The 26,528-nt window shown below is 45.5% G+C and overlaps 1 protein-coding gene across 1 annotated transcript in view; it reads right to left on the bottom strand.

Moving 5' to 3' along the window:
- The window catches only part of LOC140203799 (spectrin beta chain, non-erythrocytic 1), a 202,318-nt gene extending 185,307 nt beyond the window's left edge, over nt 1-17,011 (bottom strand). Inside the window, exons 1-5 of the mRNA XM_072269879.1 lie at nt 16,421-17,011; nt 16,125-16,317; nt 7,022-7,173; nt 4,926-5,099; nt 1,913-2,004 (exon numbers count right to left, since the gene is read on the bottom strand). Of these exons, the coding sequence (XP_072125980.1) occupies nt 1,913-2,004; nt 4,926-5,099; nt 7,022-7,173; nt 16,125-16,272 (566 nt within the window). The 5' untranslated portion in view covers nt 16,273-16,317; nt 16,421-17,011. The remainder of the gene's footprint in view (nt 1-1,912; nt 2,005-4,925; nt 5,100-7,021; nt 7,174-16,124; nt 16,318-16,420) is intronic.
- Between the last annotated feature and the right edge of the window lie 9,517 nt (nt 17,012-26,528).

Genomic DNA, 26,528 nt, shown 5'->3' with positions numbered 1-26,528 from the left:
GGTGGCAGAGGATTATCAGGGGCATGTACAGACACACCCAACCCTGAGACACCATGCAACGTTAATTGATTCCAAACTATTGGTTTATTGATCATTGCAAAATGTCTCTCTAATACTTCCTGCTCCCCTCTTTCCCAATGATGATTCCCCTCTCCCTGCCCCCTTCCCACTCTCAGTCCATAATAGAGACCCGTATCAGAATCAGGCTTATCAGCACTGACTTATCCTTGCAAGCGGAACAAATGCCACACCTGCCCCTACACCTCCTCTTCATTACTATTTAGAGCCCCAAACAGTCCTTCTAGGTGAGGTGTTACTTCACCTGTGAGGTTGTTGGGGTCATATACTGTGTCTGATGCTCCCAGTATGGCCTCCTGTACGTTGGTGAGAACTGACGTAGATTGGGAGACAGCTTGACAGAAAAAGTGGGATATCCCAGAGGCCACCCATTTTAATTCCATTTCTCATCTCAATTCTGGTATGTCCATCCATGGCTTCTTCCACTGTCATGATGAGGCCACACTTAGGTTGGAGGAACAACACCTTATATTCCGTCTGCATAGCCTCCAACCTGATGGCATGTACATCAATTTCTCGAACGTCCACTAATACCCCCCCCACCCTTCACCACTCCCCATCCCTCTTACCCCTCTCTCACCTTATCTTCTTGCCCGTCCATCACCTCCCTCCTGTGCTCCTCCCTCTTTTCTTTCTTCCATGGCCTTTCGTCCTCTTCTATCAGACTCACCCCTTCTCCAGCCCTGTATCTCTTTCGCCAAACAACTTCCAGCCATTTACTTCATCCCTCCCCTTTAGGTTTCGCCTGTCACCCTTGTGTTTCTCTCTCCCCCTCCCCCCACCTCTTAAATCTACTCTTTGGCGTTTTTCTCCAGTCCTGCCGAAGGGTCTCGGCCCAAAACGTCGACTGTACTCTTTAGCCAGAAGGTGGTGAATTTGTGGAAATTATTACCACAGGCAGCTGTGGAGGCCAGGTCTTTGGGTGTATTTAAGGCAGAGCTTGATAGGTTCTTGATTGGACATGGCATCGAAGGTTACGGAGAGAAGGCTGATGAGGGGGAAAAGGGGTCAGCCATGATTGAATGGCAGAGCAGACTCAATGGACCAAATGGCCTAATTCTGCTCCTAAGTCTTATGTTCAGGGACCTTTCAGAAATCTGATAGCAGAGGGGAAGAAGCCATCCTTAAAACCTTGAGCATAGGAACAACGTCCTCTCTGCCATCAGAAGCACAGATGGGCCTGTGTGAGCAATCGTTAGGAGGAATGGGGAGGCCAAGCACATTGCACCCTGCACAGCGAAGATCGCATATGTACAGTGCACACAAATGCTACATTAAGCAGTCACATTCCTCACCCTGTGGTGTAGTGGTATCAGCACCGGATTTTGAAACAAATGGTCCCGAGTTCGAATCCAGCCAGCTCCTTGCACATTTTTCACCTGTGCTGGTTTGAGCATCGAGCTAGCAACTCAGCATTATAAAAAAAAAAGTCAAATACTCGGGAAATGGCAAAAATGTCGCCTGATGCAAGGTGTGAAAAGGAACAATAACAATAATTCCCTGTGGACATTCATACTGTGTACAAGCAGACTATTTATTGGTTAATGCCACAAAATTAATCATAATGACAATTCCCACTGCCCAGCCATAGCCACACAACCTCCAATTCAGGTCAAACTCCTGAATGGCATTGTCTGGTGGTCACCAATCAATCCACACACACCCAACTCTGGGGGTGCACAGGTAAGAAATTGGTGGGCACAGCACCAACCATAATGATCAGGGAAGCCTCTGTCAGAAACATCGTGGCAGAAATGAAGGGGGGTTCCCAACCTCCCAATGACTTTCGAGGCTCACGAAGTGGTCTGATACACCCCACCCTCCGAGCACTCACCCTGTCGTCTTCATCTGACACCACAGCAGCAGAGCGTCTTTGGCCGACCGGGTCTCACGATTATCTTCCGTTTCAATTTTGATCACCTGTATCTAATCCATAGGACAAAAAGGCAACAAAGTTAATCCAGGATTCCTTCTTTACCTCAGCAAGAAACAGGAGCAGATGAAGGCATTTTGGCCCATCGAGCTTACTCCACGATTCCGTCATGACTGATTTATTTTTCCCTCTCACCCCTATTCTCCCACTTTCTCCCCATCACCTTTGACACCCTGACTAATTCTGGTCACTGAATTATAGGAAAGATATCAACAAAATAGAGAGAGTACAGAGGATATTTACTAGAATGTTACCTGGGTTTCAGCACCTAAGTTACAGAGAAAGGTTGAACAAGTTTGGTCTTTATTCTTTGGAGCGTAGAAGGTTGAAGGGGGGACTTGATAATGGTATTTAAAATTATGAGGGGGATAGATGGAGTTGACGTGGATAGGCTTTTTCCATTGAGAGTAGGGGAGATTCAAACAAGAGGACATGAGTTGAGAGTTAAGGGGCAAAAGTTTAGGGGTAACATGAGGGGGAACTTCTTTACTCAGAGAGTGGTAGCTGTGTGGAACGAGCTTCCAGTAGAAGCAGTAGAGGCAGGTTCGATGTTGTCATTTTAAAAGAAATTGGATAGGTATATGGACAGGAAAGGAATGGAGGGTTATGGGCTGATTGCAGGTAGATGGGACTAGGTGAGAGTAAGCGTTCGGCACGGACTAGAAGGGCCGAGATAAGACCATAAGGCCTTAAGACAAAGGAGCAGAAGTCGGCCATTCGGCCCATCGAGTCTGCTCCGCCATTTTATCATGAACTGATCCATTCTCCCATTCTCCCAGATGGCCTGTTTCCATGCTGTAATTGTTATATGGTTATATAATCAAGAACTGATCAATGTCCTCTTTAACATTCCCAATGATTTGGTCTCCACAGCCATCTGTGGCAATGAATTCCGCCGATTGCACTGGCCAAGGAAATTCATTCTTGTATCTTTTCTAAAGGGAAGTTCTTTTACTCTGAGACTGTGCCTTCCAGTCCTTGACTCTCCCACAAATTGAAACATCCTCTGCACATCCGTTTCCCTCCAAGAGGACCACTGTGAGTGGGTCACCTCAGTTAGAATGGAAGGGTCTCTGATACCCTACAGTGGGAGGAGGTGGTGAGGGGAAAGGTCACCTCGTTGTAGGGTTTGGAGGCATGCCTGCCTCAATGATCCGGAGAGCAATGCTGGCTGGAGTCAGGGCTTTGTGCTTTGGCTCTTGGTAAGGTCACCCATGCCAAACAGGTCAAAGGGTAGAGGTCAGACCAAGAGTGGTCCACCAGGTTCGGGGGTTCAGCTCAGGGCTAACAACCCTGACTGGTGAAACAACACTGTTATTGAAACAACAATCCCACACCTGAGTTTGATGTTATTCCTGAGTCTCAGCCCAGGACTTGCATGACTGACAGTAGTGAAAACAGAGAGGAAGCTACCCACATGGTGAAGGAAGTCCTGAACACTGCCAGAGATGGAGGACCCACATTGCTGCCCTAAACACCATGGCATAACAAGCAGTAACACGCATGTCCACTCCATCCAGGCCTTTCATCAGTTGGTAGGTTTCAATGAGAACTCCCCTCGTTAGGTATGAAGTCACTTTCCAACCTTCATCCCAGGGGTAAGAAAGCAAAACACATCTCCTCTCCCACTCCCTCCTTGGTCATTAGCCCTTCATTCACAAGTCCTTCTACTCCAGTAGCTCCAACCACCAAACCTTTACCCACCCCCTCCCTCAACCTACCAGGACCCAACTGTTTGTCAGTCTTTGTTTTTGTATCATTTTTCATAAATTCTATTACACTTCTTTACATCTCTGTAAACATCTGCAAGAAAATGAATCTCAATACAGCATACGGTAACATATATAAATATAATGCCCTGGGTAAGATTTCTACTGCTATGCTGTGAGGTAATTTTATTTTAGCAGTTTCCTGTAAAAACCGTGTGCCCTGCAAGCAAGAGTGTTTTGGCTTCGGCCACGTTGCCCGACTTAGGAATGTTCTGTCAGCCAATCAGGGCCGTCTGGGCACGTGCTGTAACTTTCTGCCCAGTGGGATGCAAGAGAAGATTCTACAGAGCCAGGTGGGATGAGATTTCTGGAGAACAGTAAGCTGGTTTGTGGTCTTTTGGAGGGAGGTGGACAGAGAAGAGAACCAGGGAAACGCTTGGGGTGAATCCCATCTAAAGGGGAGACCCTACTGCAAAGAGCGCTTTGTGAGATGGAGAAGAGAAAGTTCTACCTGTGGTTGGTGATGGGAATTCAGCGCCGTGAGTAAAGTGATAAACCCAGCTACAAAAGAAACGAGCTCCAACGTTTATGTGCAACGTTTACTGCTTAGCTGTAATGGGCCCTTTTATTTATTTTTTTCTTTCTTTTCCTATTAATTGTTTGATAAAGATGAAAATTGGTAAACATACTTTCTTTGTAATTTTATACTGGCATACAATCCATCAATTCTTGGCAACCAATAATTGTGTAAGTGTAGGATTTACACAGCATTTGCTACAATCAGCATTCCTTAACTGGAACATCCTGACCTTCCAGTTTGATTGAACCCCAAGTCATACTGACCCTAGATGAATTTTGGTTCTGTAAGGTAACCTTCTCACTGCCGAGTCACGCGGGTGTTAGCAGAGTTAGCTAACAAGACAAGCGGTACACGAGTCCCAGTGAAAGGGCTGCACATACTTTAACAATAAATTTATTGTGACCTTGAAACTTTTCCAAAGGTCCAGCGCCCCTCCACAGTGACATCCACCAGCACCTTTCAAGTCTCTCAAACACCCTTCTTCTCAGCACAGATCTTTGGGCCGTCCTCAAGAGCTTTCCCCTCACCTCTCGCTCAAACCGTGTAAGGTATCAGAGACCCTTCCATGCCACCCAAGATGACCCATTCAGAACCATCGGCGGTGGCTCTGTTGCGAACTCCGCACCTGAAACCGCAGGATGATAGTCCAGATGAGGCCGAGCGTGAGGCGGTGGTTCCCATCCACAATGTCGTGGGAGCCGACGTTCTCCAGGTGGACCCGCTGCTCCTTCAGGAACTGGAGGGCCTTGTCCACGTTCTCCAGGGAGTGAATCCGCATCCGGCCCCGGGTCGGCTTGGGCTGCGCAAGGGAAAGAGGAATAGATTGAAGGGCTTGCCTTATGAGAATAGGTTGAGCGTACTTGGCCTTTTCTCCTTGGAGCGATGGAGGATGAGAGGTGACCTGATAGAGGTGTATAAGATGATGAGAGGCATTGATCATGTGGATAGCCAGAGGTGTTTTCCCAGGGCTGAAATGGCCTACTCCAGAAACAGCCTAGAATTTCCCTACTGCCTAGCCCTCTGTGTTTCTAAGCTCCGTGTACCTATCTAAGAGTCTCTTAAAAGACCCTATTGTATCCGCCTCTACCACCGTCACTGGCTGTGCATTCCACGCACCCACCACTCTCTGCGTGAAACACTTACCTCTGACATCCCCCCCCCCCCGTACCTACTTCCAAGCACCTTAAAATTATGCCCCCTTGTGTATTCTGTCTTCCTGACGACTGAATATAATATTAATGGTAAGACTCTTGGCAGCGTGGTGGATCTGAGAGATCTTGGGTTCTGTGTCCATAGGACACTGAAAGCTGCTGTGCAGGTTGACAGTGTTGTTGAGAAGGTGTATGGTGTGTTGGCCTTTATCAACCATGGGATTGAGTTCAAGAGCCGTGGGGTAATGTTACAGCTATGTAAGACCTTGTTCGGAACCCACTTGGAGTACTGTGTTCAGTTCTGGTCACCTCACTACAGGAAGGATGTGGATACGATAGAGGCAGTGCAGAGGAGATTTACAAGGATGTTGCCTGGATTGGAGGGCGTACCTTATGAGAATAGGTTGAGTGTACTCGGCCTTTTCTCCCTGGAGCGACGGAGGATGAGAGGTGACCTGATAGAGGTGTACAAGATGATGAGGGGCATTGATCATGTGGATAGCCAGAGGCTTTTTCCCGGGGCTGAAACGGGTACTGAGGGGATGTCATGGACGTCACTACCGGCAATGCAGTGATGCTGAATGTGGATACAATAGGGTCTTTTAAGAGCCTCTTAGATAGGTACATGGAGCTTAGAAAAATAGAGGACTATGCCTATGCACTAGGGAAATTCTAGGCAGTCTCTAGAGTAGGTTACATGGTCAACACAACATTGTGGGCCGAAGGGCCTGTTATATGCTGCACATTTCTATGTTACATGAATGTCAGTCAACCCCACCCATCTACGATGACGACTTTATCCAGTTGGATAGGCAACACTGGATCAACCCTAAAGGCTGACTTATACTTCTGCGTCAAATTGACACCGTAGGTACGGCGTCACCACGCACCCTACGCAGAGCCGACGCGGATCCCTACGTCGTAGCCTGACCCGCACCTCTCCCAAAATGTAACTGCGCGCCGCGGCAATGCAGACCGCAACAACTGTGATTGGTCCGCTTGGTAGTATCGTATTTCCTCCTAGGCTGCAATAGCTTCTCATTGGGCGACTGAAGGGCAGGGAAGGAACTCTGGCTGCAATGCTTTCCATAAAGCTCTACAGACCTCCAAAATTATGGAGGACACATTTTGCTTTTAAGAGAAAGGACGCTCGCTTTAAACTTGTTTACCCCGAGAAAGACTACCATGACCATGAAGCGTTGCGCGGGCAGGTGTGTGCGCATGCGTGACGTGCACGAATTGCAGAGCGAAGCAGACACACCAACGCACAAGTAGAAATGCTCACAATGCACGTAGGCCACTTGCGTAGGTTACGGCATCCAGTTGACACAGAAGTATAAATCAGCCTTTACACCTGACACCTCAACCTGTCCTGGACTGAGGTCCACTCACTCAAGGCACACTGGCCAAGTGTCAAGTGATGCTTAACATCCAACACAAGAGAGGCTGCAGATGCTGGATATCTACAGCAAAACACACACAAAGTGTGGAGGAACAGCAAGACAGGAGGCATCTGTGGAGGGAAATAGTCAAAGTTTAAGACTGAGACCCTTCGTGAATGTCAACGTACCAGCTGCTCCCCTGACAGAACCTCCAGCAATTTGGTCAGCGCGCAGCCGTCGCGGAGGTCGACGTAAAGATCCGTGATTTGGCACAGCACTCGCGCCAGGTGGGAGTTCACCCACTTGGTGAAGGTTTTCTTCTGGACAGCATCACGCTCGTCTGCGAGAAGGAGACAAAGAGAGGGTGCGGTTAAAATACTGACATTATGCGGTTGGAGTACGAGGAGCGATTGAGTCGCCAGGGACAATGCATGCCAGAGTTCAGAAGAACGAGAGAGGATCTCATAGAAACACGTGAAATTATGAAAAAGTTAGGTAAGATAGAGGCAGGAAAGTTGTTCCCACTGGTTGGTGAGACAAGAATGCGGGGACATAGCCATAGATTCAGGAGAATAGACTTTGATGGAGGTAAGAACGAATGGCTTTTCCCAGAGAATACCAGATATGTGGAATTCTCTGCTCATGGAAGCAGTACGGTCCAATCTATCATGGGTAAAGCCCTCCCCACCGTTGAGCACATCTACAAGAGTCGCTGTTCAAGGAAAGCAGCATCCATCATCTGGGACTTGCACCACACAGGGCAGGGCATACACTCTTCTCACTGCTGCCATCAGAAAGAAGGTACAGGAGCCTCAGGACCCACAGCATCAGGTTCAGGTAGCATCAGTTACTACCCCTTAATCATCAGGCTCCTGAACAAAAGGGGGTAACTTCACTCAACATCACTTGCCCCATCACTGAACTGCTCCACAACCAATGGACTCACTTTCAAGGACTCTTCCTCTCATGCCCTTAATATTTATTGTTTGTTTATTTATTATTACCATGTCCCTTGTTTTGTATTTCCACAGTTTGTTGTCCGCCCTGTTGGTGTGATCTTTCATTAACTCTATTACAGTTATTGGATTTATTGAGGATACTCACAAGAAAATGAACCTCAGGGTTGTATATGGTGACATATACGTACTTTGATAGTAAATATTCTTTGAACTTTGAGTAGAGACTTCCTCATTAAATATATTTCAAACACAGATTTTAGCAGAGTAAGGCTCTGGAGAAATAAACATCATTTGACACGATACATAATGATAATGATATTGTTACTAGATTATTATTGCCACATGTCCTAATGTCCCAATATAATTAAGTGGGACAAGCATGTTACGGTCATCACTCGGAAAGCCGAGCAGAGATTGTTCTTCCTATACCAGGTTAGGAAACTTAACGTCTCGGGAAATATCCTGATGAATTTTTGCTGAGGCACAACACCTTCCACTTAAGGTGCCTTTTGTCACATCTTGGTCATCCCCTGGAGAGACGAGAGTACCCAACAGTGAGGTTCGCTCTTGTGCTGGCCTCCCCAATTCGTACGCTTGCTAAGGCAGCGTAGACTGCGCTGGCTGGGTCATGTCTACCACTTGCAGGATGGCTGCATCCCAAAAGATATCCGCCACGGTGAGCTGCCTTCAGGCAAGAGAATCACTGGCGGCCCACGACTTCACTGCAAGGATGTCTACAAATGGAATGAAGGCACGGAACATCAACGTTGAGTCCTAGGAGCAAAAGATGGCACCAGAAGTTTTTGCAGACCAAAGCGACTTCTTCCAGTTCGTCTGCAAGTCAAGTTGTTCCTCTTATCTCATGTGTCCTTTCTTTTCAAGGTGGCTGGGGTCCTGTCGGAGTCCGTGATTTACAGTTGCAACTCAAACTATGGTTCTCCACGAGCGTGCTCTCGGATTGGCCTTGCGGCCTACCGCTTCAATCTCTGGCTGCAGCCTGGAAGGCACTCATCTTCGAGGTGTGGCCCAACAGACGAGCCAGTTCCTCGCCGATGTAGCCAACTGAAAAGTCGCAGGAGATTGAAAGAGCGAGGCAGCAGGTGGTGTGCGCTGCTGTCGGAAGAAGCCCCCAGTACCCCAGTGATCCTCTTGTTTTTGATGGTGAGTGACACCCTGTCAGTCCCCGAAACAGCGAGCTGCTGGTCTCTTGCTCTCATTAGACGTAGGAGCGACATCCCTCTCTCCCTCGCTAGTGAAAGAGAGAGCCTGTCTGAGATACCAAAGTGTTGGGATAGAGTGAAGTTTTTTTTTTAATGGTCTAGATCACGGTCTCGTGGGGGTCTTTCACTATTGCTTGAGGAGTGGGAGGGTTGATGCTCTTGCTCCTGCATGGATGTGGAAGGGGTAGTGAGGCTTTGGAGTTCTGATGTTTCTGTCATTCATTCTTTGGGGTTTGCTGTCTTGTGGATATCTGAGAAGAGTAGGAATTTCAGGTTGTATGCTATATACATTCTCTGATATTGAATTGAACCATTAAAACCATTGAAGCATGGAGTTCTGATGTTTCTGTCAATCATTCTTTGGGGTTTGCTGTTTTGTGGACGTCTGAGAAGAGTAAGAATTGCAGGTTGTAAACTGTATACATTCTCCAATATTAAACTGAACCATTGAACTTGCAGCTGACTGCACCAGGAGAAACACACTGAAACAACACCTCAAGTCAAACGAGGAAACATCCCTGAAAGCAGGCCCATAAAACGGATCCAGCGGAGCTGAGATCACTTATAGATACAACCTTTGCAAAAGAGACTGCCACTGTCGCATTGGTGTCATCAGCCTCAAACTGCGTTGCACCAACACCCATAGTCGACCTGGATCAACAGAGGACCACGGATCCAATATTCTGGTACAGTGGGGGCAAGAGTAACCACCCTTCTCCTCCTTCAGTTGCTTTTTGTAGTCCCAGCACCATGGATACTTCGCCACTTCACCACTTGCTGATCACCACAGGACTTAACCCGGTTTTTAGGGTGAATTCACTGAATGGAGAATGCCCGTGTGTGACTTCGTTTAATGTGGGAGACAGGTACACGGATAGAAAGGGTTTAAAAAGATACAGGCCAAACACCAGTAAATGAGACAAGATCTGGCGGGCAACTTGGTCAGCACGGAGGAGATAGGCTGAAGGGCCTGTTTCTGGACTATGACTCAATCTCCACGCGAGGACATCATTCCCCAAAAAATGTTCCTTCAGAGATCGGTGACTAACATGCAATGGGCTTCCCTGCGTGCACTTATCACCAGTGACTGCTGGGTCATACATTTCGATTCAGCAGCAGTGGAACTGGGACCCCAAATTCAAGCCTCATTCCTCCTTGCCGTCAAGTGGCACAGCCGTAATGCTCTCCACACCAACCTTTCACCCAACCTTGACTCAAACAGTGCCCTGACTGTTCCAGCTCCCTAGGCTCCTTTGGTTCAGTCCCAATATCCTCCTGATTGTATCACCCCACTACAGCCCCCAACCTGGTCACGTCACCCCACTAGAAGCTGGGGAAGGGGGTGCTGTCTTCCAGCTTTTGGGCTGGCAGTGCAACCTACCAAGCCTATACTGAGCGCCTTCAACACATCTGGATCACTGAGTGATAAGATCTGCCTGAGACCCTTGGAAGGATTCCAGAGTAGGTGCACGATCATTCTGTCAAATAAACCATACTCCAAAATAGAAGAGCTTTTCAGTCTTCTCATTTTTCATCTTCTTTTGATAGGAAAGGAAAACTAAAAGGGTTAAATCAAAAGAAACAGCAGAACAAATCTCAACGCAAACAGGAGAAAATCTACAGATGCCGGAAATCTGAGCAACACACACAAAATGCTGGATGAACTCAGCAGGCCAGGCAGGATCTATGGAAAAGAGTATGGGGGCCCAAAACTTCGACAACTGCTCTGCATCCAACCCATTTAGCAATGACCCTCCAACAGAACGCACTGCTTTCAAGGACTGTAACACTATGGGTTTTGGTGAGGGGCCACATACCTTTTGCAAAGCCGCGAGCTTTAAAGTTCAGGCAGGCCACAATCGCCTATTCAGTGCAAATTTGTTTATGGTGTGCCAGAGGTTAAAAAAAAATTAGAAAAAGAGCAAAATATTTACAATGCAAAAAAGGCAAAATAACGAAAATGACAAAAAGAGAAAATGCCAGACCTTTAGGACTACAGCTCCTAAACAACAGAGTGAAGTAATACACCTCACCTTCGCACACCCTCTCTCCTTTCCCTACTTACAGCAAAATAAACCTTTAAGTAAAGATCTCCTTACTCTTAGAGAAAAGGGATAAGTCTATTCTTTGGACTGCAGGAGAGTTGTTACCAGGAGCCTGGACAATTACGCAAAACTCAAAACAAAGGATTTCACATCCTTCTTCACAATCACAACTGTCCACAGATAGATTCACCACAGTAAGACCTCCATGACATTACATAACAAAAGTCGATCAATAACAAACCGTTTTCCAGCACTCTACCCCATCCCCCAAAATGAAGTCAGTATAGAAGCACGTGCCACCGCAAACAGGCACCCTATTTAAGACACCCCCACCCGTGAGTCGGGTCCGTTCCCTGAAACGAGAAGCAACAACAAACAGGACGCGTCAAAAAAATGCCACTGAACTGGGGTGTGCAAGTACAAACAAAAGTGCCCTTGCTGTGCATTAGCCTAGTGTGTGCATGTCAGCACTACCAAACAGGGATAATGGGAGGGGAGAAAGAGGATGAAATTACTTGTAGCAGACCCGCTCTGTCACAGGGATGTAGAACTGTAGAGCACAGGAACAGGACCTTTGACTCTCAGTGTTATACAGAAGCTATTTAAACCAAAGATGCCTAATTATACTGATCCCTTCTGCCTGTGTATGGTCCATCTCCCTCCATTCTCTGTATATTCATGTACACTCTACCTAAGAGTCTCTTAAATGCCTCTATTGCCTTCTCTACCATCCTTAGCAGTGCATTTCAGGCACTCATCACTCTCCAGGTAAAATATTAGTCCCGCATGTCTCCTTTGAACTTCATCACCATGCCTCCCCTTCACCTTAAATCAGGGGTTCCCAACTGGGGTCCATGGACCCCTTGCTTAATGGTTGCAAATGCATCACGGGTAGATAGGGTAGTTAAGAAAGCTTATGGGGTGTTAGCTTTCATAAGTCAAGGGATAGAGTTTAAGAGTCGTGAGGGTAATGATGTAGCTCTATAAAACTGTGGTTAGGCCACACTTGGAGTACTGTGTCCAGTGCTGGACTCCTCAGGGTGGAGGAGCAACACCTTATATTCCGTCTGAGTTGCCTCCAACCTGATGGCATGAACATCAATTCCTCCTTCCAGTAAAAATATTCTGACCCTCTCCCCTATTCCACTATTACTCACACTGGTCTACTTCTCTTGCCTCCCCTTGGATTCCCTTCTCCTTCCCTTTTTCCAATGGTCCACTCTCCTCTCCAATCAGATTCCTTCCTCTCCAGCCTTTACCTTTCCCACCCACCTGGCTTCACCTATCACCGCTAGCTATCCTTATGCCTGTCCCCCTCACCCTTGTTATTCTGCTGTCTCCACATCCCCTTCCTTTCAAATCCTGAAGAAGGGTCTCGGCCCGAAATGTTGACTGTTTATTCATTTCCATGGATTCTGCCTGACCTGCCGAGTTCCTCCAGCATTTTGTGTGTGTTGCTAAGGACTGTATGAATCTCGACAATGCACATCATATTGACAATGCCCATTATCCATCCTCAGTCAACATGGAACAGGACCTTTTACATATTTCCTTGCAATTTTGTGCTCATGAACACTGTTAACAAAAGGGATCAATTTTCATTTGGTCCTCTGGACTAGCCATGCAACTGCAAAACACTTTACTTAATAACAATTTCACTAAATAATCAACAAGTTCTGCACAAATTAAAAGTGACATTTCTATGGCTGGTTATGGATAACAAGTTGCTGATAATTGTTGGACGCTATATTGCATAGAGGGGAGGGCAGTAGGCTGATGAGAGGCTTGAAGTGCATTTTCCAAGCATTGAATGGACTCACCCAACCTGGGCTGTGAAATCAGCTTCACCCTCAAATTATCTCCTCCAACTTCTCCTTACATGCTGCTGACTGACTTATGGGAGCGAACGAACTATACCAGTGTGGTATAAAACTGGAGGGAAATTTTCATTCTAAGGACCAAATTTTTATGGGTCGCAACTCAGATGCCGGCCTGCCACTTTGCTGCTGTTATATACATTGCAAAAGGGGAATTGTTTAGGCTAGAAGTGAATTGTATCGTGAAATTTGATATTTTTTGTTGTCTTCTCATTTAGTTACCTATTATGCCACTTTTTTATATTTTATAAAATTGTGTCTTAAGCTATATTTTTTATTCATATTGCCTTGGCTTATGGTTTTTAGTAACTTTACTATTCGACATTGTCAATAAATTTTCATGTTCTAAGTAGCATTAATTGAAATCAAATTACAATCTTTATTTAAATTAAATCTACCAAGTCCACCTTTAGAAAAATTAATCCCATTTTGGCTTAAGCCAGTTAGTTAACAGAAATTTATGTTTGCCTTATGAGTTTTTAAAATTTATGAAAGGGAAACAAAGAGATTAATTTCAAGAAAGGTAAGTTAAACTTAACTGCCTCTTTTTTCAAGAAAGTTTGGCTAAAAATTCATTCTCTACTGCAAAGAGCATTGACAATTATTTTTGGATAATTATATCTACAACTTATTGATTGAACACGCTAACGTAGTTTTCAGGTCTCGAGAAACCCCTGCGCAAAAATGAGCTGTAGATATAATCATCTTTGCGCAGGAGTTCCCTGAGACCTGAAAATTGTTTCAAAGTTTCCTCCAGAGCAAAAAGGCTGCACCATACTGCTGAGCAGCTAACTTCCCTCCCCAACTAACAATGTCTGCTGAAAGGGCAATTGTGCCAGCAGGAGAGGGGCTCTTGCCACCTCGGTAAAAGGCTTCAAGACGTGAGCAGGTAATGAGATTGACACATCGGACTGACAGTAATATACTTGTGGACGACACAGTATTAACACTGCCAAGCAGGGTGAAAGATTTGCCAAGGGCATTCTTACTGCATGGCAGTGATATTTACAAAGAGAGGTGATGGTATCCTGTGTTCAGAAGTCAAAGTAAATTTATCATCAAAGTACATGTACATATATCACCCTATTCAACCCTGTGATACATCTTCCTATGAGCATATTCAATAAATCCGATAACCATAGTAAAATCAATGATGGCCCACACCAACAGGATGGACCAACAGTGTGCAAAAGACAACAAACTGCAAATACAAGGGAAAATAATAATAATAACTGTGTAAGCAATAAATATCGACAACATGGAATGAAAATATTTACAAAACAGGTGATGGCATCTTACATTCAAAGTTCAAAGTAAATTTATTATCAAAGTACATTTATGTCACCAAATACAACCCTGAGATTCATTTTCTTGCAGGCATACTCAATAAATCCAATAGCCATAATGGGATCGATGAAAGCCCGTACCAACAGGGTGGACAATCGGAGTGCAAAAGACAGCAAACCGTGTAAATACAAAAAGAAAGGAATAATAATAATAATAATAATAATAATGATAATCTGTGTACATACGTTTACTGATGCTTCTGGACACATCTCCAGTGATGTTCCTGGAATCATCGGGTGTTTTGGGTCTTTCAACATCATACAGCCTCCTCCAGGTGACCCAGCCAGGGCTGATCAGACCCCAGCTTGTGTCCAGATGGCTAGCTACTTATGACTCCATGGCTCCCCTCTTTTGAGCCACAGCCATCTTGAGGCCCTCTCTGCCGCATCGGTGGAACTGCTGATGGCTCTCCTCTTCCTCTTTCCCTCGATGCCCAAAATGCTGAAGGCTCTAACTAAGGAACGGGCTGCGGATCCCCTACAACCAACCTCTACTGGGAGACGCCTCGCTCTCCATAAATAAGTAAGCAATAAATATTGAGAACATGAGCTGAATGGTCCTTGGAACTGAGTTCATAAGTTGTGGGAACAGTTCAGCGATGAGGCGAGTAAAGTTACTCCCTCTGGTTCAGGACCCTGATGGTTGAGGGGTAATAACTGTTCCTTAACCTGGCAGTGTGGATCCTGAGGCTCCTGTACCTTCTTCCTGATGGCAGCAGTGAGAAGAGAGCATGGCCTAGTTGGTGGGTAGTTGAAAGGTACCTGAAAGGGAGGTGGGGGGAAGGGCATTTTTTTTGGGTAAGCTCACACTGGTGAGGGTATGTTCTGAGCCAACAGTGGGGGTGCATTTTATTTCAATAATCCAGCACCTGTGGGACCGTAGTAATTCTAGTTTAGCACATTTCCCAAATTACTGGTTGACCATGCAGTCAACAACTTAAACATTCCAGGATTGAAAGGCTTGTCACATGAAGAGCATTTGATTGCTCTGGGCCTGTACTCACTGGAATTCATAAGAATGGGGGGGGGGGGGTGATCTCATCAAAACCTATCTAATGTTGAAAGGCTTCGATAGAGCGGATGTGGAGAGGATGTTGTATATGGTGGGGGCGGTCTCAGACCAGAGGGCACAACCTCAGAGTAGAGCAGCGTTCTTTTAGAATGGAGATGAGAAGGCATTTCTTTAGCCAACAAGTGGCGAATCTGTGGAACTTATTGCCACAGGCAGCTGTGGAGGCCAAGTCCTTATGTACATTTAAGGCTAAAGTTGATCGATTCCTGATTGGCCAGGGCATTAAGGGATACAGGGAGAAAGCAGGAGATTGGGGCTGAGAAGAAAAACGGATCAGCCATGATGAAATGATGGAGCAGACTTGATGGGCCAAATGGCCTAATTCTGCTCCTACATCTTATTTATTGTACTTATTGAAATTTTCCACATGTTACACAGCACTGTAATACATTTGTTCAGTGATCCTGGTGATTTAAAAATGAGTGGAAGAAACACAAGCCCTAATCCTCAGATCCAGCTGGAAATGTACCCAAATTCCCAAAACCTTGCAATTCCAGACTCAAATCCTGGTTCCAGTTACACATCCACACATTGTCTGGATCATGGCCACTTGCATTCCGGACTCTCAGCTAACATTCAAAACCAGGGGTCCCCAACCTTTTTCATGCCAAGGACCAATACCATTAAGCAATGAGTCGTGAACCCCAGGTTGGGAACCCCTGTCTAGATTAATGCATGATACAGATGTCAGACTATCAGGACTTGGCAAACCAAGTTATCAGATTTGCTGTGTTTATTATGGAGATTTTCAATTTAATCCCACGCAACATACCAGCCAGGGCTTTTATCCTCGAGGATTCGAAAAGCTTGGAGGAACTGTGCTCCTCTTCCCGGTGGCTCTCGGAGGTTTCCCTGCAACTGTTCATGTTGTACTGTCGTTGGACCTCCATGTTGTCCAGGTCTGTGGTTGTGGACGACATCGCGGCAGAAATCCCACCTCTCCAGGCGGAAGGTAGAGGTCAGAACTTGAGAAAAGTAAATAATTATCAGAATCAGATTTAATATCACCCGCATAAATTGTGAAATTTCAGTCCCTTTCCCCCACCCCCCACCTTTTTATTCAGGTACCTTCCTCCTTCCTTCTCAATCCTGATGAAGGGCCTCAGCCTGAAACGACAACTGTTTATTCATTTCCATCGATGCTGCCTGACCTGCTGAGTTCCTCCAGTATTTTGTGTGTGTCGCAGAGTCATGAAATTTGTGGTTTTTGCAGTAACCATACATTACAATACATAATAATAAGTGTAAATTACATAACACAACAACAGACAGAGCGTAATAACTCGGTTAGAACTAATTCAGTCACATACAGACAGGAGAGATGATTATTACACATCTCAGTTATAATCAGGGTGGTACACAAGCACAAAAGTGAAAACTGCTTAACCCGAACCAAAATAAATGAACTTGAACACCTCACCGTAATTCTAGCGAGACTCACACCACAAACGCATTTTAAAACAAGAACAATAAGTAGCGCTGGCCACTAGGAACGCTCAGGAGAGCTGTCAATCACGCTCCCAGAACACCACAAAATATATTAGCTAAATTAAACAAGTAGTGACAAAAAATAGTATGTTGGCACGTGGCCAAGTGGTTAAGGCGTTCGTCTAGTGATTTGAAGGTCGCTAGCTCGAGCCTTGGCTGAGGCAGCGTTTGTGTCCTTGAGCAAGGCACTTAACCACACATTGCTCTGCGACGACACTGGTGCCAAGCTGTATGGGTCCTAATGCCCTTCCCTTGGACAACATTGGTGTCATGGAGAGGGGAGACTTGCAGCATGGGCAACTGCCGGTCTTCCATACAACCTTGCCCAGGCCTGTGCCCTGGAAACTTTCCAAGGCACAAATCCATGGTCTCATGAGACTAACAGCTGCCTATATATAGTGCAGAAAAAAAGTAATGAGGTTGCATTCATGGGTTCAATATCCTTTCAGAAATCGGGTGGCAGAGGGGAAGAAGCTGTTCCTGAATCGCTGCGTGGGTGCCTTCAGGCTCCTGTACCTCTGCCCTGATGGTAACAGTGAAAAAATGTCCCTATTGAGGGACGCTGCCTTTTTGAGGCATCAGTCCTTGAAGATGTCCTGGATACCAGAGGCTAGTACTCGTTATGGAGCTGACTGAGTTCACAACTTTCTGCAGCTTATTTCAATCCTGCGAAGTAGCACCCCCCCCCCCCAGCACACCAGACGAAGTTGCAGCCAGTCAAAATGCTCTCCACGATACATCTTTAGACATTTGAGAGGTTAATTACTCCAAAAATAATTCTTTATATCTAAAAGCTTACTGAACTTCACTTTGAGTTTACTCGGTGACTGACCGAAAGAATCAATACACTGTGGACAAAGACAACTTTTGCTCAGTTCTGTCCTCTGAGAGAGAAGGGACAACAGATACTGGAACCTGGAGCTAAAAGACAAACTGCTGGAGGAACTCAGAGGCTAGGCGGCATTTGTAAGGGTGAAATGGACAGCCTGCGGAGATTCGAGATGACATCAAAAACTTTGACAGACATCCTTCTTTCTTTCTTTTTCAATCTTTTTATTAGTTTCATAAAATATAAACATAACATAGCAATAATACAAAATTGTTGGGAATACATTGTTATACTTAAGATGAGTAAAACCAAATAGTATTAACTGGCAAAACTCCCAATCACGTAGGATACCAATGAATAATACCGGAAAAAAGAAAATAACTTGAGAAAAATCATGAAAAAAGAAAAAATAAATTTAAAAAAATTTTTAAAAAACAACCCCCCTCCCCAAAAAAAAACTAATCTAAACAGAATTAATCAACTAAACTAAAAAGACTTGGGCAATTCTAACAACGTAAAAATGGGAGAGAAGAAAACCTTAGTGTCGACGACTCCATTCCTCTCAACCAACACTACAGAGAAGTAAACAACAGGAATTCTGCAGATGCTGGAAATTCAAGCAACACACATCAAAGTTGCTGGTGAACGCAGCAGGCCAGGCAGCATCTGTAGGAAGAGGTACAGTCGACGTTTCAGGCCGTGACCCTTCGTCAGGACAAAATAAGTTTGGAAATGGTCAAATTACATCACATGAAAATGCTGAATAAATGGGCTCCAAGTTTTTTCAAATTTAATGGAAGGGTCATAAACCACACTTCCTAATTTTTTTCAAATTTAAACACAACATAGTTTGTGAAAACCAGTGGAATACAGTAGGAGGGTTAATCTCTTTCCAATTCAGCAAAATGGATCTTCTAGCCATTAATGTAACAAATGCAATCATCCGACGAGCTGAAGAGGTTAAATGATCTGAGTCGATCATTAGTAATCCAAAAATAGCAGTAATTGGGTGAGGTTGTATTCAAAACCGTTGAAATAATATCAAAAATATCTTTCCAATATTTTTCCAACGGACTTCTATAGATGTGTAGTGGAGAGTGTATCGACTGGCTGCATCATGGTCTGGTATGGGAACACCAATGCCTTTGAACAGAAAATCACACAAAAGGTTGTGGGTGCAGCTGAGTCCGTCATGGGCAATGCCCTGCCGACCATTGAGCAGATCTACGTGAAATGCTATCATAGGAAAGCAGCATCCTGCTGAATGGTGGCAGAAGAAGAGGAGAAAATTGGCGGCGCGACGCAGCTCGCAGTGGCCACTCCGGCGGTGATGTCTGTTTTTTGTCAAGTAGGGTACCATGCACAATCCTGATTTGATGGGGACGGACGTGAGAGCACGGAGGAATATCTGGAAAACTTCTGAAATGCCTGCTTCGCTGCCGCTGCTACTGTGTGGTCCGGAATCTCCGAAGAAGGCCCCGAGTCCTCGGCTTTGCTGGCTGCTCAGCGGCCGGGGGGGGGGTCGAAGCACTCGGCAGAGGATGGTGCTCAGAGGGGCTGGTTGGAGGCTCTAAGCTTTCAGACGGACTCAGAGTCGGCTGCTCCCAATAGTGCTGCATCGGCAAGTTGGTGACGCTTGGAGGTTCATGGCAGGGAGAGTTTCTCCCTTCTACCGTCTACGTGAGATGATGGAGCTATCCAGACTTTGAGGCTTTTTTTTTTATTGTGCCCATGGTCTGCTCTTTATCAAATTATGGTATTGCTTTGCACTGTTGTAACTATATGTTATAATTATGTGGTTTTGTCAGTTTTAGTCTTGGTTTGTCCTGTGTTTTCTTGTGATATCATTCTGGAGGAACGTTGTATCATTTTTTAATGCATGCATTTCTAAATTACAATAAACGAGGACTGAGTGTCCTCATAATCTAATCTAATCCATCTTCAGCACCCAGGCCATGCTCTTTTCTCGCTGCTGCCATCAGGAAGAAGATACATCAACCTCAGGACTCGCACCACCAGGGTAAAAAACAGTTACCACCCCACAACCATCAAGCTCTTGAACAAAAGGGGATAACTACTCTCACTTGCCTCACTTTAAAGATTCATTATCTCATGTTCTCATTATTTATTGCTATTTATTTATATTTGCATTTGCACAGTTTGTTGTCTTCTGCACTCTGGTTGATCTTTCATTGATCCTGTTATAGTTACTATTCTATAGATTTGCTGAGTATGCCCACAGGGAAATGAATCTCAGGGTTTTATGTGGTATCTGATAATAAAATTCACTCTGAACTTTGATGTTTCAGGAGACCCTTCATCTGGAATGCAAGGAGGGAGACAGCTAATATAAAGAGGTGAGGCATGGGGCAAGGGCTGGCAAGTGATAGTTCTTCCAGCAGTTTGTTCATTGTTGAATATTTTAAGACTTTGGTCCCAGTTCTAAGCACCTAGTCAAGGATGAATGGCCAGAGAATAAATTCAAAGTTCAAAGTAATTTTTTTTTAGATTATGAAGACACGCAGTCCTCTTTTATTGTCATTTAGTAATGCATGCATTAAGAAATGATACATTATTTCCTCCGGTGTGATATCACAAAACACAGGACAGACCAAGACTGAAAAAACTGACAAAACCACATAATTATAACATACAGTTACAAACAGTGTAACAATACCATAACTTGATGAAGAAGTCCATGAACACAGTAAAGTTCAAAGTTTCTCAAATGTCCCACATCTCACGCAGACGGGAGAAGGAAGAAAAACTCTCACTGCCACGCCGACCACAATCCGACTCTGAGTCATCCGAAGACTTCGAGTTCTGATCAGCTCTCCGACACCGAGTACTGAGTGCCATCTCTGTCTGAACGACTCGACCTCCTTCTCGGTCGCCAAAAGCAGGCAAGGCCGGGGATTTTGAGGCCTACCCTCCGAAAGATTCCCGACCACACAGTAATGACAGCAGCGAACGGGCGTTTCAGAAATTTCTCCAGATGTTCCTCTGTGCTTTCAGTCCATTCTCCATCAAATCAGAATTGTCCACGGCCCCTATTTAACAGATACGACATCATTTTTCACCGGAGGACTGCGCACACGCAGGCGCACCGCCATCTTCTCCCCCCACTTATTTATCGTCACTCACACATGTCATGACTAGTGGCGTTCCACAGGGGTCTGCGTTGGCACCACTTCTTTTTACATTAGATGTCAATGATTTGGATGAAGGAACTGATGGCTTTGTGGCCAGTTTTGCAGACGATACAAAGATAGGTGGAAGGGCAGGAGGTGTTGAGGAAGCAAAAGATGTTAGACAGATTGGGCAAAAAAAGTGGCAGATGGAATATAACTTCATACTCATAGTCATACTTTATTGATCCCAGGGGAAATTGGTTTTCGTTACAGTTGCACCATAAATAATTAAACAGTAATAAACCATAAATAATTAAATAGTAATATGTAAATTATGCCAGGAAATAAGTCCAGGACCAGCCTATTGGCTCAGGGTGTCTGACCCTCCAAGGGAGGAGTTGTGAAGTTTGATGGCCACAGGCAGGAATGACTTCCTATGACGCTCTGTGTTGCATCTCGGTGGAATGAGTTTCTGGCTGAATGTACTCCTGTGCCCAACCAGTACATTGTGTAGTGGATGGGAGACATTGTCCAAGATGGCATGCAACTTGGACAGCATCCTCTTTTCAGACACCGCTGTCAGAGAGTCCAGTTCCATCCCCACAACATCACCGGCCTTACGAATGAGTTTGTTGATTCTGTTGGTGTCTGCCACCCTCAGCCTGCTGCCCCAGCACACAACAGCAAACATTACAGCAACAGCACTGGCCACCACAGACCCGTAGAACATCCTCAGCATCGTCCGGCAGATGTTAAAGGACCTCAGACTCCTCAGGAAATAGAGACTCTCCTCCTCTAAGCCTTGGATAGCTCCCATCCTCCAAATCCCCTTCCACTCTAAAAATTTCCTCAAATTTCAATCGCCCTAGCCTGACCTCTTCCCTGCGCCCCCCCCCCCCCGTATTTCATCATTCCTCTTCCCCCCTTATTCACAAAGCGTTGGCAGGGGAGAGAATGGCGCTGAGGCGGAAGGTGGTTGAACGAGGGAGCAGTCTCCAAGGACGACTCTGGCTCCTACTTCCTGTGTTCTTTCCATACTCTGACCTCGTGGCCTGGAATATCTCCAGCTGCATCATCACAATCAAACCAAAGGTTCATTCACAAGTTCCTGCTAAGGAAAGTCGGAACGCGGAGCACATCACAGCCTTCCACACTTCATATGAAACACTCTGACTTCAGATAACATGGTCTTTTTATCCCCGTCTGGACAAGGACTTTCCCCACATGCCATCCTTTAATTGATTTATTTATTGAGATACCGTGTGGGACAGGCCCTTTGACGCCCTGCCACCCAGCAACCTCTGACTTAACCCTAGCACGGGGAAATTTAGATTATGAAGACACGTAGTCCTCTTTTATTGTCATTTAGTAATGCATGCATTAAGAAATGATACATTATTTCCTCCGGTGTGATATCAAAAAACACAGGACAAACCAAGACTGAAAAAACTGACAAAACCACATTATAACGTATAGTTACAAACAGTGTAACAATACCATAACTTGATGAAGAAAGTCCGTGAGCACAGTAAAGTTTAAAGTCTCTCAAATGTCCCACATCTCACGCAGACGGGAGAAGGAAGAAAAACTCTCCCTGCCATGCCGACCACAATCCGACTGAGTCATCCGAAAACTTCGAGCTCTGATCAGCTCTCCGACACCGAGTCCTGAGCGCCAACTCTGTCCGACCGATTCAACCTCCTTCTCGGTTGCCAACAGCAGGCAAGGCCGGGGATTTTGAGGCCTACCCTCCAAAAGATTCCCAACCACACAGTAACAACAGTAGCGGACGGGCGTTTCAGAAATTTCTCCAGATGTTCCTCTGTGCTTTCATGTCCATTCTCCCTTTACAATGACCAATTAATCTACCAACCGGTACGCCTTTGGACTGTGGGAGGAAACCAGAGCACCAGAGGAAACCCATGCGATCACGGGGAGAACATACAACAGGCAGTGGCGGGAATTGAACCTGGATCACCAAAACTGTAAAGCGTTGTGCTAACAACTACACTACCGTGCCACTATTTCATTTCTGTGAATAACTTAACCTGTTGGACATGCCCCAGAAACCCAGTACCACAAATCACACAACTATGACACCCTACCTCATCTGCCGTATGTGTTCACTGTACTAGAGACGTTCCCTTGGCTTCAACCTCATTTCAACACTACCAAAACTAACATTTCTCTCCCCACTTTCTTAGTTCTGATGAAGGGTTCCTCATCTGAAATGTTAACTGTTTCTCTTTCCACAAATGTTGCTTGACCAGTTAGTTTTTTGACTCTATATTTTATCCCTTTCGCAGCAGACATAATTCCAGCAAGCACCATCACTTATCATATGCATTGTAGCTTAAAGTACTGATAACTATTCCAAGCCATTTTGACTCATCCTATTGCAGACATTCCCTTTGTTCTACACACCTTCCCCCCCAACCACCTTCGGCTCCTACAGTAAACCTGCTCCCACAATCGCCCTTCAACACACACAAAATGCTGGAGTAACTCAGCAGGCCAGGCAGCATCTATGGAAAAGCGTACAGTTGACATTTTGGGCCAAGATTCTTCATCAGGACTGGAGGGGAAAAAAAAAAGATTTTTTTTTCTCCAGTCCAGATGAAGGGTCTCCGCCCAAAACATCAGGAGTGGAGAGGGAAAAGATAGATGAGGAGTAGAGTTAAAGGGTGGGGCAACGGGATTGAGAAACAAGGTGATAGGTGAAATCGAGAGGTGGAGCGGTGAAATAACAAGCTGAGAAGTTGATTGGTGAAAGAGATACAGGCTGGAGAAGAAGGAATCTAACAGGCGAGGACAGAAAGTCATGGAAAAAAGTAAAGGGGGGAGCAACACCAGAGGGAGGCGATGGCAAGGTAAGGAGATAAGGTAAGAGAGGGAAAAGGGGATGCGGAGATGCTGAGGCTTTTCTCCTGTGGAGTATAGTAGGCTGAGGGGTGACTTTATGGAGGTTTATAAAATCACGAGGGGTAGGGATACGAGGACATGGTGAGCGACAAGCCTCTGTTCAGCTTGCTCCTCACAAGATTTACTCGTACTTGTGCCGAACTGAAGCTGTGGCCTGCAACTAATGGGCTCCTGGATCGGCTGCACGGATGATCAGCTTCGTGGCTGTGGACTCACTTTCGTGAACTTCAGTTCCAAATGTTACTTGCTTGCTTTTACTGTTTGCACAATTTGTTTTCTTTTCTGCACATTGGGTCTTGTTTTACTGGGTTCTAATGGGTTTCTTTGATTTGTGTCTGCCTGGAAGGAGACTAATCTGAATGTTGTATGAAGAATACATACTTTGTCAATAGGGTGGTGGAGTGGAGATATGTCTCTACCAAAGGAGGTGCAAGGAGGTGCAACAGTCCTTCCAGGTGAGGCAACACTTCACTTGTGAGTCTGTTGGGGTCATCTATTGCATCCGGTACTCCCGGTGTGGCCTCCTCTACATGGGTGAAACCCGACGCAGATTGGGGGACCGCTTCATCGAGCACCTCCGCTCCGTCCGCCACACAGACAGGATCTCCCGGTAGCCACCCACTTCTACTCTGCTTCCCACTCCCATTCATATATGTCCATACATGGCCTCTTCTATTGCCATGATGAGGCTAAACTCAGGTTGGAGGAGCAACACCTCATATACCATCTAGGTAGTCTCCAGCCCCTTAGTATGAACATAGAATTCTCCAACTTCCAGTAATTCCCTCCCCCTCCCTTCCCCTATCCCTATTTCACTCTACCCCGTCCCCCAGCTCCCTCATGTCCACCTCCTTCTTCTACTACCCATTGTTTTCAGGGCTATGACGTCAATGCTTCCCCTCCCCCACCCTTTTGTCTTTCAAATTACTGGTCTTTCAACTGAAGCTACAAGCATTCTTCAAATCCTTCCCCATCTTTCATTCTTCAGTCCTGACGAAGGGTTCTGACCCGAAACGTCGACTCATCGTTTCTAACTGATGCTGCCCGACCTGCTGAGTTCATCCAGCGTACTGAAAGTGTTGCTTTAACCACAGCATCTGCAGATTATTTTGTGTTTAATATCTGAAGAGTATTGATCATGGCTGGGGTCAAACATCTTGTAAAGTCACTGCCCAGAAGGTGGTAACGGCAAACCACTTCTGTAGAAATATTTGCCAAGAACATTCATGGTCACAGAAAGACCATGATTTTCAACATCATACAACACAGCTCATAAAGAAATGAGCAGTTTGATAATGAATGCACTTTTAACTAAATCTCTTTTCTAAGGGTAGAAACTATATTGAAGGTATAGAAACTCTCATTGATAATGCAATCAGCCAGACCTTCTAATAACCTTCTCACATGTGCTTAGTTTAGATTTTGCCGAAAAGATGTTTCTCAAGGATACAGTCCAATCATAGACCAAAATGCCAAATTCCTGTCCACGCGTCCTTGCCATCAAGATGCCCTCAAAACCAAATGGCCTCAAGCCAAAACACGCCAATGGCCGCAGTCAGAAGGCAACATCAAAGGAAGATCCCCACCATCTGGGCCATGCCATCTCTGTGTAGCCACCACTGCACTGGAGGTACAGAAGATTTAAGACTCACAGCAGCAGGTTTAAGAACAGCTACTACTCAGGTCTTGGACCAACCTGCACAACCCTAATCACTTCCCCAGAACAGCAACTCCATGAGCACTTTGCACAACAATGGCCTCTGCTCTTCTAATTGTGTTAGCTGGTGTATAATTTATGCTCCACTTGTGAATGTTGTGTCTCTGAAGCTGCGTGCCCCTGATGCTGCCGAAAGTAAGTTCTTTTCTTTGTGCCTATGCATTCACGTACTGTGCACATGACAACAAACTTGACTTGGCTTTCGCCTCACACAAAGATGAACGTGGCTGTTGGAGATCAGTCATTCCAGCCCCACGATACCATGACAGAAGTTCCTCAGGGAAGAACAAAGAACCATACCATGCAAGAATAGACTCTTCAATCTGCGATGCTATGCAAAACTAATTAAAATTGAAATTAAATACCTAACTGAATGAATCCCTACTGCCTTCATAACATCTATATCTCCCCATTCTCTGCACATTCATGTTCCCATCCAACAGCCTCTTAAGTTAAATGCTTTCACCGTATTTCCCTCCACTACCAGCCCTGGCAATGCATTCTTGGCGTCCACCGCTCACTACTTTAAAAAAAAACTTTTCCACACATCTCTCTTCAACTTACCACTTCTCACCTTAATTGCATGCTCTAGTATGAGATACAATAAGACACTCCTTCCCTCCGCTAGCCTGCAGGTCACCCTTGGGCAAGATGTAGCACCTGCTTAGCACCACCACCCCCAATCAGGGTCATGTAATGCCATGGGAGCAGGTGGTGGATGGTCATATGAGCAGCTGGTACATACAAGTTCCGGTTATGCGACCACTGACGCCAGGCAGACAATCTCTGAAGAGTATTGATAATGGAGTCACCCGTCATGTAAAGACACTGCGAAGAAGCCGGCAATCGAAAGCCACTTCTGTAGAGAAATTTGCCAGGAACAATTATGGTCATGGAAAGACCATGGTCGCCCACATCATAGAAAAATTTGCCAGGATCAATCATGGTCATGGAGAGACCATGATCGCCCACGTCATAGAAAAATTTGCCAGGAACAATCATGGTCGTGGAAATCATGGTCACTGATGTCACATGACATGGCACATAACAATCTATGCCTCTCATACTCTAATAAATATATACCAAGTC

The sequence above is a fragment of the Mobula birostris genome, chromosome 10 (genome assembly GCF_030028105.1).
Source record: "Mobula birostris isolate sMobBir1 chromosome 10, sMobBir1.hap1, whole genome shotgun sequence".
Taxonomy (NCBI): domain Eukaryota; kingdom Metazoa; phylum Chordata; class Chondrichthyes; order Myliobatiformes; family Myliobatidae; genus Mobula; species Mobula birostris.
The sequence above is the reverse complement of the archived record's forward strand: the minus strand, read 5'-3'. Positions and strand labels throughout refer to the sequence as shown.